Below are 20,849 nucleotides of genomic sequence, written 5' to 3' on the forward strand. Positions count from 1 at the left end.
CTCGTACCGCAGCACTCATCATCCGGCATTTGAGATGGCCATTTCAATGGATGGACGCAGACACACTGACAGTTCTGACATATGGATGAAGACAGAGTGACCAGGATCGTGACACTAGCTCCAGTCCAGCAGATGGGACGTTTTGTACTTTGTAGATAAAGTGGGTGAAACATGGAAGTGTAGATTGCTGGGATTTAAACATACACCTATGGTCTAACAGGGGTGACCCCTAAATTCGTAATTTAAGCTGTCAACACACCCAGCATATTAGCGGCAGGTGTTCAAGAGGAATAAGCCTAGCAACTATGTAAATTTATCTTTAAAATCTTAAAAAATCTTATTAGGTATTATAATATCCATGACATTCAGTTGTTCTTTGAAGTCAGGTCTGCATCATTGTGTCCAAAGCCTCTCAAAGAACATTCAACACCAAAACATCATGACAAGGCTGCAAAATAGGCGTCCATCTGCCCAGCTTGTTTATGAAATCAAACACTCACATGTCCGGTGCGGGTGCATGCCAATGAGGGAACGTTCTTTTTAAGTAGAGGAAAAATGCAAACATTGTAGAACTTGACAGTACACTAAAATGCATGTTGTTTGAGACATGCAAACGTCTCTGGACTGTTAAGTTTTAACAAGAGAAAACGTTAATATATAATGCAAAGAGAAGGACTGGAGAACCCTGTGAAACAGCTCAGTCTCGGGTCATCTGGCCCCCTTTATGTTTAACCTCTAGAACAGGGTGGTCCTGTCACTCTTCTGTTCACATTTTTGTAACACACACACACACACACACACATAGAAGTGGCAGTTAACTGTCTATTTTGAGTCTGTCGCAGTAGCCACTGACACATGCTGAGGATTTCAGTGTAGGACCAGAGCCCAGCTCCAGTGAATGAGAGGCTTGTCGGGACAGGGATGCGGCGCAGGGGCAGAGGGCACACGGCACAGGACAGGTGGATGTTGGCGAGAAGAGGCAGGAAGTAGCATGAGATTCACGTGTGTTTCAGACAGCCAAGAAGACATTATGTCAGCCACCGGGAGCTTATTGTGACAGATGTAACGCTCATAATCACGCATCAAGATATATCCAGCTTGTCTACAGAGCTTTTAAGTCTGCCTAACAACTAGCGCAGACAGCCTGTCTCTGACTGAGTTAACTGTTGTCAGAGCCAAGTAAACCTAGCTACAGCATATATTTCAAATTAAATATCATATATTATGTGAATTTAGATTATTCTTTGTTTAAATACTTCCATATTACGTATCTTACTTGTCTCTTACTATGTCATAAAAGAAGAATAAACATCACATAGCGAACTAAAACAATACAATTTTCAGTCATATAACACATGTAGCATCGTCCCCACTTTAAGTTATAGGTTAAGAAAAAATTTGTGTCAATATTTTTTTTTTAATTGCAATAAAAATGCACATATCTACAGAGGCTGCGAACTTTGTTACCTCAAAATAATATTATTTTTATGTCAGTAGCGGTCTTAGCTAATTCAGATAGCATCAAATCCAGGATACCTTAACTGATGTAATGCGTTAGATCAACTCAGAAAATCACTGACAAAATTGTATAATAAAGTAATGGTTTGAAATGATGTAACTGAAACCTAATCAGTTGACATTTCTTTAAAGTTTTAATTCAACCATGTTTGCATATCTACAAATAGAAGGGCACTCGGTGAGCGCAGACCTCTGATAAGGCCAATAGTCCAGTCTTCTATGATATGCAAATCTTCAAATGCCACCACTACATGTGCCTACATATATTTCCAAAACTATTAGAACGACATTATGTCAAAATATGGTTGAAGGCTAACTGAAGTCCTATCATCTCAGCTGTGTCTTTTTTATGTACTTCGCACAGATCCAGATAAATCACATCCCTTATTGCTTGCTTGTTACATACCTGCTGCTTTTGTTTGTTTTTTGTCCAGTGATGTTTGAGGTGGCTGTTGTATGTGTGTATGTATGTATCTTGCAATGTTAACAAAAGTAAAAAATAATTTGTGTATCTGCCTTGTGATTCAGATATGCTCCAAAATGAAAAGGGTTGTTCCTTATGAAGGTATTTCTTGGCTAATGCTACACTCTTCCACCATCATTAAAATCAGGCCAGCAGTTTTTCCATGATCCTGCAAACAAACACACAGCATCGAAAACATGAACTCCTTGGTGGAGGTAATGATAGCTAGAATTCTAAAAATTCAGCCAAACAGTAGGATGCATGTCAATATATCTGCTGTGAAAGAGGTCTGTTTACAACACTGATATCTCAGTGTCTCCTGGCATACAGTATCTGTACTTACATGAATCAAATATTACCTACAAATGAACTCTACATTGCAATTTTGTGTCTGTAAAATAAGCTATTATTGTTTAAACAAAAGGGGAGGTTAGATTTAAATGTTGAATATCACGACTATGCACATGGATGTCCTCTTATGTCTGACTGGTAGTGCACACACACACACACACACACACACACACTCAAAGGGGCAGATCAGAAGGAGGAAGATCAGCACCATCGCCATGATCAAAGCCATGAGGACAGATGCTGCTTGTACCCAGATGTCATAAATAAGACTCTACAGCAATATGTGTAGATGGTGGTACATGAATGTGTATGTGTGTGTTGGGAGCACCTGCATGCTAATGCACATCATAGGAGTTGTGCAACAACTCCTAGAAGTCTTCCATGCTGGGATGCAAAGCTATTTCTTGATGGGTGTTACCTCCTCGGAGTGGGTGTGATAACTTGGTCTGCTGACGTCAGGGGAGCCATGGCTACAGTTCAGCTGTCTGCTCTTGTGTTCCCTTTTCTTTCTCTCTCTGTCATCTGTCTGTCTCTGCTCTCATGAATAGCCTGTCCAGTGGAGAAAATGCTGTGCCAAGCTCTGCCATGCTCTGTCTATCTGCAATGAGTGTCCTCAGTTAGGGAAGCGGGGGGAAAGGGAACAGAGGGTGAAGCAACAGGAGAAGAAACCATATAAAGAATGTATTCTTTTGTATATTTTATTCTGCAGATCTCCTGTTAAACAGTGTGTTCCCGCAGGCAGCGGCTTGGTAAAGAGTTAGCAGGGGGCCTGATGAGGACTGAGGAGTGATGGCCAACACGACAACTTGTTAAAATACCCTCATGCAGCCCAAGTAGGTGCCAACCTGTAAGACAGGTTCTCATTTACACGCACACAAACTGAGAACAGAGACAGGAAGAAAAATAGGCTAAGGCAGAGAAGCAGATAGGGGAACTACTGCCTTGAAACCAGTTAGGATAGGAATAAAAATATAAAATCTGTATTTGACAGAAAAAGTGTAGGAATTCGACTAGTGGATGGCAGAAAATACGGGGACAAAGCTCTCTTCTAATATGAGTCAACAAAAACCCCCATTTTATTGACGTTTATTTGATATTACGTGTTTCGATGTTTTATCGCTGGGCAGAAATAGAAATGGGCAAGATGAAAGAGAGCTAGGGAGACAGAGAGAGGAACCAATGCCCCCCTCCCGCTCTTTATTTATACCCCCAAAGACAGCAGGCTAAGATTTCTGGCACCAAAACACACGTCACGCTTGCTATTTCTGTCTGAGGTGCCACATTGCACTGAGAGGTTGGGTGACAGGGTTGAGGCATCATGGGGCCAAGGGACTTCCGTACACCCACCAAGCCTTTAGCATGTTTTCACACTTTGGGCCACTTCTGCCAGATGAGAGTGTGTGTACATGAATGCGGACCGGAGCGTGTGCTTATGTGTACCCAAAATGTTTGTATGCTTGTGTAATTTTTCTTCTTCTTCGTGTGTGTGTGCGTTTGGATGTGTGAAACTGAGAGTGTGTGTCACCTTCCACTGAGCAGGAGGCGCCAGGGAAGCCAGAGGTTGTTGATGTAGTCTTATGAGGCGAGAAACACAAGAGCCTGAAAAGTGATCCCTTATGGTACAGAATCACTGTCTGTGCTGCACACTGGATATCCTGGTAACGATGGATAACATAACTATTCCTGAACCAACATTGTGCAGTATTAAAGTACTTCACAGCATATTCAGTGTGACAAAATGGTTTTAAAATATACTATTAAATGTACATAATCCATTCCAAACAATGTCTGTCATGTTTGAGCCTCAGAAATCACTGTTTTTAGAGGGCAATCCTATTTTATCATACAGCTCCTCAGGTATGTTTAAACCAGTTGATGTGTTGAACTTGGTGGACAGTTAGCTCATTTGCAGCAGGAACTGACACTACTTGAGCTGCCATTGCAGTGGCATGCAGGGCGCTGCTAGTATCAGATATCCATAGGCTTACCACGTAAATCATCAACACCCTGAAATATGAGTCCTAATTAATAGAACAATGCAACGTAATGTTGCAACAGAGAAAGACAGAGTCTTTACGTCAAAGCACTGTCGTATTTATTACCAAGAAAGAAAATACATTAAAGGCATACCATAGTCATTTGTCACAGCTGTTATTTGAATATCTTATATTACTTTGACAATATTATACAGTAAAGCCAACAGTTGTTGACAGCAGATTGCTGCTGGGAGCACAGTTGCCACTTAAACTACTCCTACTGGTGGCCAGGTTGAATTTGACTCAACCTGGCAGCCATGAGGATTGAACACATGAGCATGCACCCTCAAACTAGGGCTGCATGCAAAATCTCATTACATACAGAAACCACCTGACATTCAATACAAAAAAGAGGGAAGTGGATAAGGGGGGAACTGCAACAAAGCAATATGTTGATGTGCTGGCAAACGGTTGGCACAGAAGAAGCAAAAAGCCACAGCAACACTGGAGAATGTCTTGGATGTGTTTTATCTTGAACATGGCATCAAGATGAAATTAAGCGTTCCTTTGCAACTCTCTTGAAGCATTTTAACAGAAATGTCCTTACTATTTACACAGAGAGAGGGTGTTCCTGGAGGAAGGGAACAAACTTCATTGAAATGGAAAGGTATCACATAATGACAGTCTCCGTATGAAGAGAATAGGAAACGAGAGGCCGGTGCTTTAGGGCGGGACTTGGGGTTCTGGACATGGGGCTAGAAGGGCGAGTAATGGTGCTCGGGGGGCGGTACATTGGGCCTGATGTGGTGGTGATCCTGTCAGTAGGGGTGCGTCCGGCCCATCTGGAAGGAGGTCGCTGGTTGGCTGGCCGCGAAGGACGAGAGAAGTTCTTTTTAAGTTTGGCTGGGGACAAGTCGACCGGGTTTACCTGGACAGACACATAACGGGTCACATGTCAGCTTGTACCAGCACGATACCAGCACGAGTTTCATGATGCTAATGCTGAACTTAAATCAAATAAAGAAGCAGAAAAAACCTACCTCCTGTGGATCCTGTCTGTAAGCTGTGTGTCCTGTTCTGGGACTGGAGCTGTACTCATGTTGAATCTCCAGCATGTCCAGCAGCTCCATAAGTCCTTCATCCCTCACTCGGCCACAACCTGGCAACTCCTGTCCCGCCAACCCTCCCCTCTGTATCTTCTGAGCTCCAGAAGAAGCACTTGAGACCTTGTAGTCCATTTTGGGCTCCACATGTTGGGGCGCAGGTTTCCTTCCTCTCTCCCCTTGAGCCAGTCCCCCATCTTTGTCTGGCCCACTGTTAGCCCTGGGTCTAATCTTTGGGCTCCCCGCCACCTGTGATCTCCTCTGGGGCTGCTGGGGACTCGCATGGGACCCTTTAGAACCACTGTAGCCTCCTCTGTGATCCTTGTGGTTCTGCCTACCAGAGTCTGATAACCGCCATTCTTGGCCGGGCTCTATATCTGCTGTCAGCACATCGGAATCTGCTTGGCATTTCTGGGTAGGCACGCGTATGGGCGCCCTGCCGGCGGCTGCAGTGGCTCCAAGAGCTCTGCGCTGACAGCCAGGAGTGGGGCACTTTGGCTCTGGGGCAAGCCCCTGATGGGTCACCACCCCTGACTCAGTGAGCATTTTGCCCTCATTCTCCTGAAGCATGGCCCCAAACTTCCTGAGAACAGAGGGGCTGCTGCACTTCCTATCTCCTAGGATGGCAGGACCAAAGGACTTTCTGTCCAGAGCAGGAGATTCAGCTGTTGTGGTCGGAAACTGTGTGCGTGGTGGAGCATCCCTTTGTCCCAGAGGGGGCTTGGCACCTGTGTTTTCTTTGTTGGGGGAACTCTCTCTGCGGGGGGAGCTCTTCATGTGAGACACTTGGTTCTTCCTGTTTTCAGTCTCCTCAAAACTGCCCAAAAACTGCTCTTGATCAAGCCTGAACAGAACAGAAATAAACAAGAAATAAGATGATGTGTGTTCCTCACACCACATCAATCTTCAACATTCAAAATGTTCATGCATTTGGCTCCAGCGCAAACTCGCTTACCGTTCATTTCCAGAACTTCTTCTGATCACATCTTGGTGTGCAGGGATGTCCGGGCTCACCTTGATTGTGTCACTGAAGCGCTGAAAGAGATGTGGGGGGGGGGGGGGGTATATTTAAAAAACATCCATGTCAACCTCCACCTACTGTATTTAAAAGCTTTAAATTAGAGTGAGCTACTTCAGGATCACAAGCAAGCTTCCGTTTACTGTACCTTTACCAAAACTGAACCTCAACTGACCCTTGGCCACCACTTTATATAGCACTGCTAAAGTTATTCTGATCTACTGTACTTTAATGCTGTCACCGCACGTTGCTTTTCGTGTACACCACGAAGCAGTTTAGCATCTTGGCTTTCTTCTTGACTGCTTCGTCAGGAGTTAAGAAAGTGCAAGAGTTGGGAAAGATCGCAGTGAACGTATGTGAAACTAACACCTATCTGGTAACCTGTGTGTATGAGCAGACTGGAATGAACCAGCTATCAGTAATCAATATGTTCTTGACTGAACCCCAGCCTTGACTCATATCATGCCCACCTATCTGGTTTCCTCAAATGTGCAGATGCCAACAGAATGAAGTGTAAGGGAAACGATAAGAATCGCCTTTACTTACCACGTGGCGAGCTCCATTGTTCTTCCGGCTCATTTGCTTCTCCTGCCCCAAGTAATCCTGCAATAAGTCTCCGATCCCTGAAACCCCGTTAGTGTGGCAGTAACCAAAGCCATTCTGATGATTCACAGGGTAGCTGTACCCCTTAGGGCTATAGTTGTGGCCATTACTATAGTGATGTGGCACAGTTATAGCTCCAGGGGGATTCTTGCTGTGATGGCCGGGCACAAAAAGACCATTGCCATGGTGCCGAAGGCCACACTCCAATTCGCTGCCATTTTTCTGGTTGTCAGTAGTGATCTCATTTGCTCCTCTGCGGGCCTGCACCTCATTGTACAACTGGAAAATGAAAACAGGAGAAAACATTAACAACTTCCTGCTGATTTCTTGATAATTGTTTGTATTGTTCAAATATTTGAACCTAATTAGCTGCATCTCTACATATTACACACAACTATAAGCAAAACACAGCTCAATAACAGCAAGTCTTCTGATTATCACAAAACTGTTGCACAGCCTAGCCTATATTTATGATTAGGACGTTATTCCACTTTGCACAAGCATCTGTTTCCCAATGCGACCTTTAAATATTCCTTTAGTATCCATTTTCAGACTGTGTGTGTGTGTCCAGCACGTCTGTCAGTACATCACAGTTTAATTAGCTTGTTAACATTTGTCTGTATCATTGCTCCAACCTCCAACAAGGCCATAAGGTTGAGTCATTCTGGGAGCTGCCAACAGTTTATTACACACACACACACACACACACACACACACACACACACACACACACACACACACACACACACACACACTACACCAATTAACACACTCTCTAAGGATTACTGAAGCACTTCATAACCTGGAAATAAAACAATAAGCATGTTTACACCCCAGTGTCACATGCATGAGTGAAAGCAGTTTTGCAACCACATTTGGATCATTATTAAATAAATTTTAGTGATTCTATGCAGCTGAATTTCTTTATCTCTTTTGTAAAGCCATGAAGAACTTCATTCTACAGTTAAAGCTAGGAGAACAGAATGAACCATAAACACGAACAACTTAAATTTAACCTCTATATGTCTACACCAGTGAGTGTAGTATTGTCCAGTAGAGATCAATAAGAGGAGAAAAGTTTGATTTATGACACTGACAGTGGTGTATAAGAGTTTAAAACACTGGGTTGCTCTTCAAATCCCATTTTCATGCATCATAAGTCAAAGCTCTATTAAACAAAATCTTACTTCTTCAATTTTTCTCTGGATGTCCTGCAGCTGGTCTTCCCACTCCTGCATCTCCGAGTCGAAGTTGTCCATCAGCTCTGGCCTCTCTTGCCCCCAGCCCCGGCCACTGTGTTCCAGCCCACGCTCCAGATCAATGGCTGCCATGACGCAGGCCGCTCAATACACGGAGGCCTCTTTAAACTGTAATTTCCCCTTTCTCCTATTTCACTTTCCTGTCAGAGGTCACCGTAGGGTTGAAGGATCAATGGCCTGGAAACACTATAAAGACAAACACATGGTAAAAAAAGATGGTACGCAGACTTCTTTAAAGTACAAAACAAATCCTAATTTCAGACACTTTTTTACAACGCTGGTCAACCCATTTCAGAATAAAACATACTACTGTAGTGCAGTGGTAATGACAAGCAGTGAACCAACTTTTATCCCACTGCCTGTCAGTTTTTACTTTTCTCTGTTACTTAAATTACTTGTTAGGTTGGACACTTTCTGCCCTCATATACGACAAATATGCACAGCTCTCTCCTTTCGCATTCTTGTCCAAAATCCCCATGTAAGCCTACCTAAGCACATGTGGATAAGAATGTTGCATGACAGCATTGCCAGTGTTTGGACTTGTGGTCACTTTGACCTCCAAACTACCTCTGTTTGCCTTGAGACACGGGAAGAAACGCTTAATTTGATAAGAATCTGAGATTCAGTGTTTAATATAAAGGGTCCAACACTGAAATTTCTTCTTTAAAAATGTGCTGTGTCTTATCTCAGATGCATTCAAGGTTGCCCCTCAGATGTATCCCCAAATCCTGTAAATGTGGCCTGGTCAGCATTTATTAATGGCGTGGGTAGGCTGCGTCCCAATGGGAGTATTAATTGCCTAAATATTCTTATTATATTTTATATATTATATATATATTATAGCTCAAATCAAGTAAACTATGTCAACCAGGGTTTGTTGTTGTTGTTGTTGTTGTTGTTGTTGTTGTTGTTGTTGTTGCTATCGTTGAATATGACAAGTAACCTGGCCGAAAGTGCTGGAATGTACCAGCCACTTCCCTCCCACCTGTGTTGTAAGAGTACAGATATTAATAATCTTGTAACTATGCATAGTAAACTGGCTGCATGGCCTGCGCGCATGGGAGAGGGGCAGCTAGGGTGGATGTATTTCAGAGACGAAGACAAAGAAGACAAAAAGTTATAAACTTAAAGTTGCTTAAACTAAAATGAACAAATATGAATAAAAATAAAAATTGAAGAAATAAAACAGAACTGAAAAATGAATCACCTTAAGGCTAAACATGACAACAGTGGACTTCAGGTTTTCTTCAGGTCATGCTGCCTATAATTTAATATTTGTTTGAAGCCTACATACAAGTATTTTAAATTGTGTCCTCCCAAATGGCACTAAACCATAACCAAAGCTGCCATTTACGCCTCAATAAAAAAAAACAGCTGTCCTTACCTTGCTCAACGTGTAAGTGTTCACTGCCCTCCAGTAACAATCCTCAGCCTGCTCTAGTTCTTCCGGCCTCTCCAACAGATTCACTCCCCTTGTCGCCAAACTGTCAAGTCCCCTCTCTCCTGAGCTTCCCCCTCACTTTTCCTCCTCTGTGTTACGTAAAATCCAGCGGACTGGATTTAAAGGGCCCACTTCTTCTAGTCACACCACAGCATCGGGGTGAAGTCCGGAGTGTTGAGCTAAAGGGTAAACAACTTCTGTTCCAGCCGGGGTACCAAGCCTTTATACCGCTCCCCAGTGTTTATGTGGGCGCGCCATTGGACCCGGGATCAAATATCATAATGTCAAATTTATTCCTGTATTTGAAATCTGGATGAGACAACTGTCGTCACCAGCATTGTGGTTATAATTAGGCCACTGGGGCTCACAGAGAGAGGGAAAGTGTTTACATAGCTATTTCAGCTGCTGCAATCTCTCGGCCAATAGGCTTCTCTGTTGCTACTCTGCTTTAGGATGCTTGGGCAGATTTTGTCTTGTGACCATGCCCTGCTGCAAATCATTTTTCCAAGGGATGCCAAATGGGCATGGGTGACACAGTGAGTAATAACGTGTCACAGTCAATAATATCTTTATTGGAAATAGTCACGAAAAAGAAACTGCACGGCGGATGCCTGGCATGTTTGGAAGAATTTCAGTCTTTTTGAAAATTTATTTACACATAGTTTCAATGTCATTCAACTTTGTGTCAGCACTTTTAAGGTATATTTATCTTCTGGTATATTTTGTAAAACACTTAACCAATACACTGAGCTGTGGCTTCAGATTCTTACAATTCAAAAGAGCAAAATGTGTGAAATCTCATACAATGTCCTGGAGAAACCTGAACCCGTGACTGTGTTCTTGACTCATCCTGCTGCAGTGACATCTGAAGGCAGTTGCTGCTGCTCATCTGCCACACCATCAATTACTAATGCCTGCCTCTAATCAGGGGTCCTGTTGGGAATTTTGCCATGGGATCACCACCATTTTCCCCCACCTGTTGTGTTCCCTAATAAATGACATATCCTTCAGCAGTTCAGAAGAAGCATAAAACTTTATCTTTACTTTACAACAACAACATGATGGTAGAGCGCAGAGTGTTGTTCTGAAAAACAAAGAAGGGGTGACGGCTGTTAAGGTTAAACCAGGACATAAAGCAGCATGGAAATGTGAATTATGTGTCCTCCTTTGCAGCTCAATGTGAGCAAAGCTAAACCTTTGAACCTCCATTTCTGAAATATGTTCCATCTACAGTAAATGGTATTTAGCGCTCTTTGATTGTGAAACAGTATGCCTTACGTTGTTGTTATTTAGCCTTTATGAAGCTAAAGGTTAAGCTAATTAAACCAATTCATTGTATGTTTGGGTAGTGGAACATAACTTGACAGACAGGCCAAGGGATAACAGAGCAGGAGGGTTTCCTTCTATTTCATACAAATCACGTATTAAAGAGGTCATATTATGCTTTTTCTCTTTCTCTATCTTTTTTGTGTGCATGTAATAGGTTTGCAAAGTGAAAAAGCCCAAAGTCCACACTAAAGGGCGTTACCATCTACCACAGAAAACACTGCTCTTAACTGCCTGGAAACAGCTCGATTGCAGTCCAGCCTGCCCATCTGTGTCACTTTGTAACATGCGTCATAATGCTCGCCTAGCGGCTAGTGTGGCACGCCCTCAAAAACACTGGTGGAGAAACACACTGAGCTGCCGCACACACAGTGACAAGATGTCCGAGTCAAACCAATGCAACAACTGGCTTATAACTCCAGCACCAGCTGCATGTAGTAGTGTAGTTTTGCAATGTAGGTTTTATACAGTCTATGGTTAGATAACAGTGCATTGTTAAATTGTTACTATGAAAGATAAATTGGTTACAAATGAATAACTTCGCTCTACGCTCTGCGAAACTGGTTCAGGTTGTCCTGCCTATGTTCGGGATCATGTACTGCTGAACCGAACTGAGCACAGTTACTGGCAGGAGCGGCTATGTTTTGTATCACACTACCTTGCTTGTCAGGACCTGCCCTACTCTATTTCTGGTTGGCTAATAGTTCTTACCTATGACAAAAGGTCAAAAGAGGTGCTGCAGCAATGTGCAGTATGACAAAAATATGGTGTTTTTTGAAAAATGAAACCATGTAAACCTATTCTGGTACAACCCCTAAATAAAATACTGAACCTTAAAATGAGCATTATATGACGTCTTTAACAAGCCTGTTTCACACTGTAACTCACCTTCTTGAGGGTCGGATGTGGACAGTGATGTGTTGTGGATAATGTGGGCTCCAGTGTTAAATCTAGCCACACTTTCTTGAGTGTGACTGCAGCGTTGGCAAGTGCTGAGCTTTTCCTGTGCCCTTGGTTACCTTGGCAACAAATGATGCGGGGGGGGGGGGGGGAACAAAAGAGCAAAAACAAACAAGGGATGATGTGTATTAAGGGAGGCGTACATCACAGAACAAAGAACAGAGTGAAAAGAAAGACTAGTTTAAAGATGGTGGCGTAAGAGAGGGATGAAAATAACACAAGTATGAGGATGAGCAAAATGATAGGCTGGAACATCTGGTCGGACGAAGCGTGGAGTGACAAACCATAAGAGATAAGAAACAAGAGATTGGATTAAGGAAGAGCAAGAAACAGAATCAGCATTTAACTTTTTGAGACATTCCTATGCCACCATGAAACTCATGTAAATTTTTGATCTTTGTCTCACCGACAGTGGCTCCTCCGTCTCCCTGTCCTCGAGCCTCGGCACTTCCAGTCTGTCTATGAAGGCCTGCAGTTCTTTTCGGAAGGCCTTCATCTGAGCGTTAATACGATATAGCAGCTCATGCTCCCTGATCCTGCCCCCATCATCCTCTCCACCATCCTCCCCTCCTCTTCCGAACATCAGGTCGCCATTTGAAACGTAGACCCTTGCCTCTGAGATGACAGTGGCCGTGTCAGCGATGAGGCGGTCGATGGTCCGAACAAGCCTCTCCGCTTCAACACGGATGTCAATCATTTGCTGCCTGTCGCGCAGGCTGCACCGGCCACCAGGTAGGAAGCGGGCCAAGGCGGAGGAGGCAGCGCCCTCGGGCCCCGTTGGGGTGTAGAGGCCCCGTGTGGGAGTCAGACAACGGCTGCTGCCGTTATTGTTTCTGACCTCATCTGAGTCGCTTTCCCCACCTACAGGGCCCTCGCGTTTGCGGTGCGGTGGGAGGAGGCGGGAGGAGGTGGAGTCCTCGTCACTCTCACGGCGACCACTTGTGGCACCACCGGCATCGCTCTCTGCATCGCTGTCCCGTGGGCTGGGCCGCAGAGAGAGGTGGGAGGCCAGGTCATAGCGCTGCATGTTGGAGAGGAGCACGCGGTTCTCGTACTGCAGCTGCATTACCTATTAAAGACATGGAGATTATTCAAGTAATAACATTCTGTAATCAGATTTTTTAAACAAGACATAACTGAGCGAAGATTTTAAAATGAGGAATAACAGGATACTTTTAGCCACGTTAGTGGCATGGCTGTTTGGGTAGCAAAGTCTGTCTCTCAGTCACTCAATCCACCAATTTGGTCCTATTGGATTGATTGAAATGAAATTTTACACATATTGTAATGTTCCCTACTTATTCCTACTGACTTTGGTGATCCCCTGAATTTTTTGACTTTTTATTATTAGCACCATCATCAGGTCAAAAGTTCAATTTGCAATACTTTGTTTTATGACCAAATATCTGCAAAACTATTGACACTCCCATCAGCTTCAGCTGTACTTTGTGTTAACATTACATTTACATTACATAAATCAGCATTTTAGCAGCATAGTCAGTGTTAACATTAGCATTTAGCTCAAAGCTTTGCTGCTACAACCTCACAGAGCTGCTCGCATGGCTGTTTCAATTCTTAGTCTTGTTTTTCTATCCTTGGTCAAATTTCTACAGAATAAGAAACAATTAGATAAAGATTTTCATATGAAATTTAACAAGATAATCATTTTTTCGTGACTATAGTAAACTCAAAAAAGGTTTTGTTATTTTGAATTATTGGCAATATTATCAATCAACTATAATACCTTGCCACTTAGGTCATTAATCTGTAGCCTTGCTGCCTTTAACTCCTCCTGCAGGGCTTCTGCCTTTGCTCCATCAATCCCTGCACCTCCCGCTCCTCCCCCATGCCTGGCGCCTCCCTCGTGGGTGCCGGCTTTGAACCGTAACTTGTTCAGCTCTGTAGTCACTCTCTTATTTTGGTCTTCAGCATCGGCTAGGTTCCTCCTCAGTAGCTCTGCCTCGTCCTCCACCAACTGCAGCTGTTGTCGGAGCTCCGTAAGGTCATCACCGAGGCCTCGCCCTGCACCCGACCCACCCATCGCACCACACCCATCGCTCCCAGCGCCCTCTCCTTCACCACGAAGGTCGTCAAGCTCGGCCCTCAGGCCACGGTTCTCAACCTGTGGGGTAGAGCAAGAAAAGCTCAACACTGACATGACTTCCACTGATGTATTATTATAGACCCATGTAGCCTCGTATGCACTTACCTCCAACTCAACTATTTTCCTCCCCAGAATGTTGGCTTCCTCCTCTACTAGGCGGAGCCGTAGCTTTAGTTCTGACTCGCGGGTGGTAGGTGGACCCCCAGCCTCTCCTTTAGGATGGGTGCTGTCCAGTTCACCATAGAAGGAGCGGTACTTCTGCAACTCTTGCTCCAGACGGTCCTTCTCTTTGTCAATCTTGGCCGTCTTCTTTCTCATAAGCACTGCTTCCTCTTTGATGAAAGCTAGCTGGCACTTAAGGTCCTCATTGTCCTCCTGGAGCATAGACACAACACAGTCCCAGTTAGACGTCTGTCCCTTTTACTGGCCTGATAAGGCTACATGTTTTGACCAAGAAACGTAGATCTCAATTAGAGAGTCTGGTTTTAAAAGAAGTTCTTTGGATATATAAAAAGTCTTCTAGCTGCTCGGATCGGGCATACAAATATAAAAGTTTAAATTTATGTCAATATGGACATGTTGCACATCGTTAGATCAAGTATATTCTTCAAAATTCAATGGTTGAGTTCATTTTATGGGAACCATGAGAACCAAAGTATTAATGATTCAGATTTACCAGAATTATATGGTAAACAAGAGAGACAAAAACGAGTGGTAGCTCCCTACTTTGAAGCAGTACTTAAAGCAGTCCATCCTTATATCAATAAGGGTCCACCGATTAAAAGAATCAAAATGTTTTTTCATAAAAATGAATCCAAGTTAAAATAGCTATGGTAATCTTCACCTGTCATCTTTTCTAAGGTAGCTAACGGTATTTTCATACTGATCTCTCTCTCTCTCTCCCTCTGTGCATGAGGTAGATGTGCTGTCTCTCTGAGCTAGATCAAATGAATTTGTAATTGAAATTTTATTGTATAGGCTTATTTTTTATTACGTAAATAATTAAATAATATTCATACTGGTTTAAATAAACAATTTTATAGTAGCCTATTTCCCATCTTTGCTGAGCAAGAGTTTTGTGAGAAAGGAATAAACCTGTTGAAAACAGGCACCTTTTTCCAGAAAAAACACCTAAAATAACATACCCAAAATGAATCAGGAATAACTCCTTAACCATTTGGCCTAGATGCACAATTCTATTCTCCTTTGAAAGAAGCTAAGGAATATAAATCCATTGAATATTAAGATATTTATTTTACTATTACAGACTACATGGAGATGCAATAAAGAAAAATAATATTAATACTAATATTTTCATCCTCGCCTGGTAAAAGCTATATTTTAATGCAATAAACCATCAAAACCATCATAATGAAGCTTATAATGCATTTGTAACTGTAAATCTGATGAAAATAAACTAAAATAAAACAGTTATCATACAACATTTTCAAAATATACCAGGCGAATGTCCATATTTTGGCAATCTTTACTGTTAAAATGTTGACTTTTATTGGTAGATGTCTTTAAAACACTTTTTCTGTCCATACAACCAAGTTCCAAATAACATAACATTGAAATATTGATAAAAACAGTGGGTATTCATCAACATTCCTGTCAGCACAAGCACACCCATGCTTTAAAGGCCTGTAGATTGAGAACGGAACATCCCACAGTGATTGGGGGGGCATCAAACGATCCGGCTTGAGCAGACCTTTCATTTGGTGCATGTTTATGTATCTCCAAAGGGTCGGCCAAAAAAATGGCGAAAAACACTGTGTGTTCTCAAGCGTCATGTTTCCTCTCTGCAAAAATGTCGAGAGCAGGCAGGCAGCTAGCAGATGACGCCCGCTTAGACTTAGAGCAACAACATCGGCGCGTTTTGGAGAAAAATATTTTTTTTTCAATCAATAATTTTGCCTACAGCACCGTTGCCCCCGGGCGTCTGTTTTCGACAGGCCTGTTCCAAATGAAGTCAGGGTGAGTTCAGTGATTAAAGCAAATAAAAGCCCGGGCTATTAATTGAAGTTTTATGGTATATATTAAGTAGAAATGGTTCAAACCTAATCCTGAAGTTCACATGGTTGGTCTCCGCAATAAGACGTAAAGGCATAAGGATTCAAGATTAAAGAGAAGATTTTGTACCACAGTCTTTCTAAGCCAAAACGTTATCTATCAGTGGACTAAGAGGATGTTGAAGTCTAAAGTAATTCCTGGAGCTCTGCAAACTCTCAGCTTTCATTTAAATATACTTTTCTTCCAAATGATTGCAGCACTTGCTTTAGCACCTACTACAGCTCAACATGTGAGCTAAACCTGCAGGATCTATGTATTTTAATAAGTCTTACCAATGTCTGGAATTCATATATATTCATGACAAGACGTTTCGCAAATGTACACCAAGGCGGCCGAGCGGAAAAAGATAATTATTCAAAGATGAGCTCACGCACAATGGAAAGTGTTATAGGACAGCTGCTGTTCCTTAGGAACATTACTTTGGGCAATGTGATTTTTTATGCAAGAAAAAGAAACATTATGGGAATATGATTTCCTTCTCTGTAAAAACAACTCACCTCTGTAGGAGTCTGAGCAGATTTACGGTCTGTCTTCTGGACGTCCTTGCTTCCTCTTCTCTTTTGAGACTGTTGGTGTACAGTGAATTGAAAATTCATATATATATATATATATATATATATATATATGAGTTATATATGTGTGCACATGTGTATTCTCCCCATTCCCACTCTGCTTTGTGATGGCTTACATCCTTTTTGGGCTAAAATGTAACATTTTTAATATGCACCTGTACAGTGCACTGTACATAAACAAAAAGATCTTGGACTCTGTGACCATTATCTTGAATTATTTAGTGCTCATTAATGGATGTGATGTAGATGAATGTGGGTAAGTGTTACCTCTTTGGTTTTGTCTAGTTCATTCTGCAGGGCTTGTTTGGTCACTTCCACCTCTATGAGTTTCTGTCTCAGTTTTTCATTCTCCTCCTCTGTCTTTGTGCGTTTCTCTTCCACCTTCTCCAGCTCATGGTGTAGCCTCACAGACACGTCCTTCGCAACCTGCAAAAGTTGTTCGATTTCATTGAGAGTGGAACTAAAAACAGCGTTGTTTAGTTCATATAAGGATATCCAACTTGTTTTATCTGCACTTTTAATAATGTCTTACAATTTAGTTTTACTATCTTTAGGCATTTCATACCGTTTCAAAACCAAATAACTCCATATAAACACAATATATAAACCAGTAACCACGTTGAAAGTGCAACGTTTCCACCTGTGGCAGTGAAACACACATCCTTGGGATAGAAATAAACTAAACGTCCTGGAAACTGCACCCAGGAACACGCAAGGACAGTCGAGCACCCTCCCCTCCCCCCTGTACCTTCAGGTCCTGCTCCAGACTCCTGAGCAGCTCCTCATCGATCTCTCCCGTCTGGGCGTAGCGCAGCCTCTTCCTCTCCGCTTTCCTCAGACGATACTGTAGGATCCGGCAGTTCTTATTGGCTCTCTCCAGCTCACGCCTCATCTCCTGCAGCTGACAAGTGTCCTCTTCATAGAACGTGTCTCGCATCTCGTCCATCTCGGTCCTCATTTCCTCAATCTCACACTGGCGGGGGCACAGTAAAGATTATGTGTCACAATTACGAGATGGTTAAGACCGGCTGTGGCTAATCTCTGCTGTTTATGGTTTTAGAATCTGACCTTTGACTCCACAGATGGAGTAATGGGTGTTTTTGGACTTGAGCCATAGTCAACTTCAGATAAGTGCGTACATGATTAAAAAAACACACACAACTATCTGAAATCAAATTTACTTAATATGTGCTGTGACTGGATGTGTATTTTAATGTTATCACTGTGTCTTCTGTTGATATTTCCTGCCAATGTGGCACATTCAAACTTGCCAATGCCAGCTTTTCACTCCCTTGGTTGTCCCTCATTTTAACACAAGATCATCAATGTCCCTAGAAGATCAATGCCAATGTGATCAGTAACCAATTAGTCATCTGTAATCAGTGTATTTTCAGTGATGTTTTTTATGTTCTGTGATAACATGGAGGATGTTCCACAGACAAATCAATTGATATTTATTTATCTATCTTTCAGTCTAGCCACACTGCAAACACACGATTCAGTCCAGAGAGTAATGTGGCCCCAGGCTTTAAACACATGGCCTATGTGTTTAAAGCCTGCATGGATTTTATGCAGCCCTAATATGAAAAATCAAATGTCGCCTGTTTTGCTGTTGCCTACAATTCTGATGAAACATTTTATTTTAATTCACCATATTGTTAATGCTTTTAGCTCATGGCAGAGTGTCAACCCACATAAAAACGAACATGTATCAAACCTTAAGATCTTCATTTTCATCTAGCAGTCTCTCCACCTCATCTTCGAAGGCCCGGTCCTGCTGTGTCACGGACCCCGCCTCTGTCGCCTCTGCAGCCGGCTCCGGCTTTCCCAGAGCGGCCTCCTCTGCGCCAGCGTTTTGCATCTCGGTTTGCATCTTCGCACCGCTTCTTCTCAGCCTCCTCTGCAGGTGGAACTGGATCAGTTCAGCCTGTAAGCAACCCCCTCTCCACAAACCCAATCCGAGGCCCGCGCCGCAGCCCACAGACACTCGGCTTCTGTCCCCGCGGCCGCCTTCCTCTTCGGGCTTCTCCTCTTTTTCCTTCACCGAAAAGGAGGACGAGGCTCTGCCGGACAACAGCCGCCGGGGGGAGTCGCCTTTAAGGCAGGGAAGGCGTACAGTGGTGCGACGGTCCGATGCTGATGAATCTGTCGGCTGTTCCCCGGCAGCATCCGCCCTGTTTGGTGTGACTAGATCAGCTTCAGCACCATCCAGAGGAACAGCTGCACCGCCGCGGCTCTCGGGCTCCCTCTCCCTTCCGTCAGTGGGCCTCTCCCTCACCCCGGCGTTTCTGCTCCTTCCTGCAGGAAGAGGAGATCTGGACTTGCCTGTGTGTCTCGGAGCTCGCTTCGTCGCCCCTTCCTGGGCTCTAGCCGGCGAGGGAGCCCGGTGCTGCCTCCTCGCTCCTGCGCTATTGTCTGCCGATGTTGACGATGATGGAGGGTCTGCAGCGCCGCTGGTGGCAGCCTTCATTTTCTGCTCCACTAAAATAAACTCCAAACACAGGTTATCATTTCTGCTTGTTTATCACGGGTAAACATGGAAATACCTGTACAGAGGATCCAAAGTCGTTTACTTGCAAATTCCAACCCGGTTTTAACTACAGGCTTATATTGTAGCCTAACATCTAGAAAGTTTGAACTTATGCTTCCCGTGCGTGAGCCACTAGATGCCGCTTTCCTCCAGCTGTCCTCATCTCTTCATCCCGACCCACAGCCCAACTTTACCAAAAAAGTCCAAACAAATGCATTTCCATAAAGAGCTCCACATTGTGTGTGAATTCTTGCCGCAGGACACTATGGAGAGTTGCTGGCGTAGGGCACCACGGGGCACTGGCCATATGACGTGGGGGTGTCGGCTACGTCAAACCAGGAAGTGAACTGCCAATCCTCCCTTTTGTGTCTCTCTCTCTCAAATTCAAATCAGATTTATTAGCATGGCCGTGATTAACTACAGTGTTGCCAAAGCAGGTTGCACTTGGGTTTACAATGTAGGTATAACAATTTATAATGAGCAGAATTTTATATCCTAACCCTACAGTTAGGCTAATTACATTATGGATAACAGTTCTTAATGTATACAGAGAGTTAAAGGCAGTATAAGGTAATTCATTGGTGGAAATTTCATTAGAGGGGCTCTGCACCGATTTTAACATCTGTTTACTGGTCATGAGATTTACTTGACCTGTGAAAGCAGTTGTATAATGTCCTCTGTGGCCCCAACAGTGGCAAACAAACAAAAAGCCACTGTTACAAACTTGGGGAGGGTAAAGCACAATCTATGGTAAAGCATAGGAGTAAAGGAGCTACCGAGTTGCATTGTGGGAATTGTAGGATCCAGTGTGAACCACAGTTGGGATATCTTAGCCTCTCATACTTCAATTTTGACCATTCCTTTTCTTAAATATCTCTAGTAAGTCCCCCAGCGGTTGATGATGGATGGATGGATCTACCCCAAACCATTTGCCCACTAGGTAATTTCTAATAATGTTTTGCGGTAACATTCTTGTTTTTTTCTTGACAAGAGATAAATACATGCAAGATTTCATGTGTGTACATGTGTCTTAACCACTTTTGCCAGAAATCACGTTGCATGTGGCCCCTCATCTGTTTCTAATCCACAAATCTAATGTAATAATAATAACAACAATAATTCAGACCCAGCAGAGGGAGCTCCCCACACACCCGAAACAGGATCAGCACAAGCTCTGAAGGCAATCCGTCCCACACAGACAGAGAGCCAGTAAAACGCTGACTGTTTCCACTCTGTGAGGCTAGAATGAGCTCCTTAGTCATATAAGTGCTAATGAGATGAGTGAGTGACAGGTCAGGTTTGTAGAGATTTAACCCCTGCAAACTGACCCTTCACCCTCCACCAGGCTGGCCCTCTCAGAGGACTGGGTGGATCAGTCGACTGTCAGCAGCTAAAGAAATGAAAAAGGCATTGTTGTGTATTTGAAGCACATACTCAAAAGCAGGGAAAGAGTAACATGTTTGCGAACAAGCAATTTCATTTTTGCATAGAGATATATAAAATATTACATTAAAGTGCACTTATAGTTGGCCTATACTAGTTCATCTGTGTC

General features: G+C 43.2%; 1 protein-coding gene across 2 annotated transcripts; it reads right to left on the reverse strand.

Moving 5' to 3' along the window:
- Positions 1-8,341: 8,341 nt before the first annotated feature.
- Positions 8,342-19,659, reverse strand: LOC119909335 (protein SOGA3-like). Of its 2 annotated transcripts, none has more exons than XM_038727519.1 (9): positions 18,485-19,659; positions 17,516-17,740; positions 17,035-17,193; positions 16,693-16,761; positions 14,228-14,497; positions 13,763-14,140; positions 12,425-13,087; positions 11,947-12,077; positions 8,342-8,477 (listed from the first exon to the last, which is right to left on the reverse strand). In XM_038727519.1, exons 1-8 carry the CDS (start codon positions 19,235-19,237, stop codon positions 12,009-12,011), a joined length of 2,586 nt encoding a protein of 861 aa, XP_038583447.1. In that variant the 5' UTR covers positions 19,238-19,659; the 3' UTR covers positions 8,342-8,477; positions 11,947-12,008. The 2 variants fall into 2 exon arrangements, with proteins under 2 accessions (XP_038583447.1, XP_038583446.1); XM_038727518.1 differs by having other exon boundaries at positions 8,460-8,477; positions 11,947-12,273.
- Positions 19,660-20,849: the final 1,190 nt, after the last annotated feature.

The sequence above is a fragment of the Micropterus salmoides genome, unplaced genomic scaffold (assembly GCF_014851395.1).
Source record: "Micropterus salmoides isolate LMB-PRFRI ecotype aquatic unplaced genomic scaffold, ASM1485139v1 Ms_hic_scaffold_18, whole genome shotgun sequence".
NCBI lineage: Eukaryota > Metazoa > Chordata > Actinopteri > Centrarchiformes > Centrarchidae > Micropterus > Micropterus salmoides.

Coding starts and splice junctions, on each gene's coding strand:
- LOC119909335 (XM_038727518.1), bottom strand. CDS start 19,237: ATGAAGGCTGCCACCAGCGGCGCTGCAGACCCTCCATCATCGTCAACA. Junction 14,498..16,692: donor CTGCTCAGACTCCTACAGAG/GTGAGTTGTTTT, acceptor TCTATGCTCCAG/GAGGACAATGAGGACCTTAA. Junction 14,141..14,227: donor GGAAAATAGTTGAGTTGGAG/GTAAGTGCATAC, acceptor TCTACCCCACAG/GTTGAGAACCGTGGCCTGAG.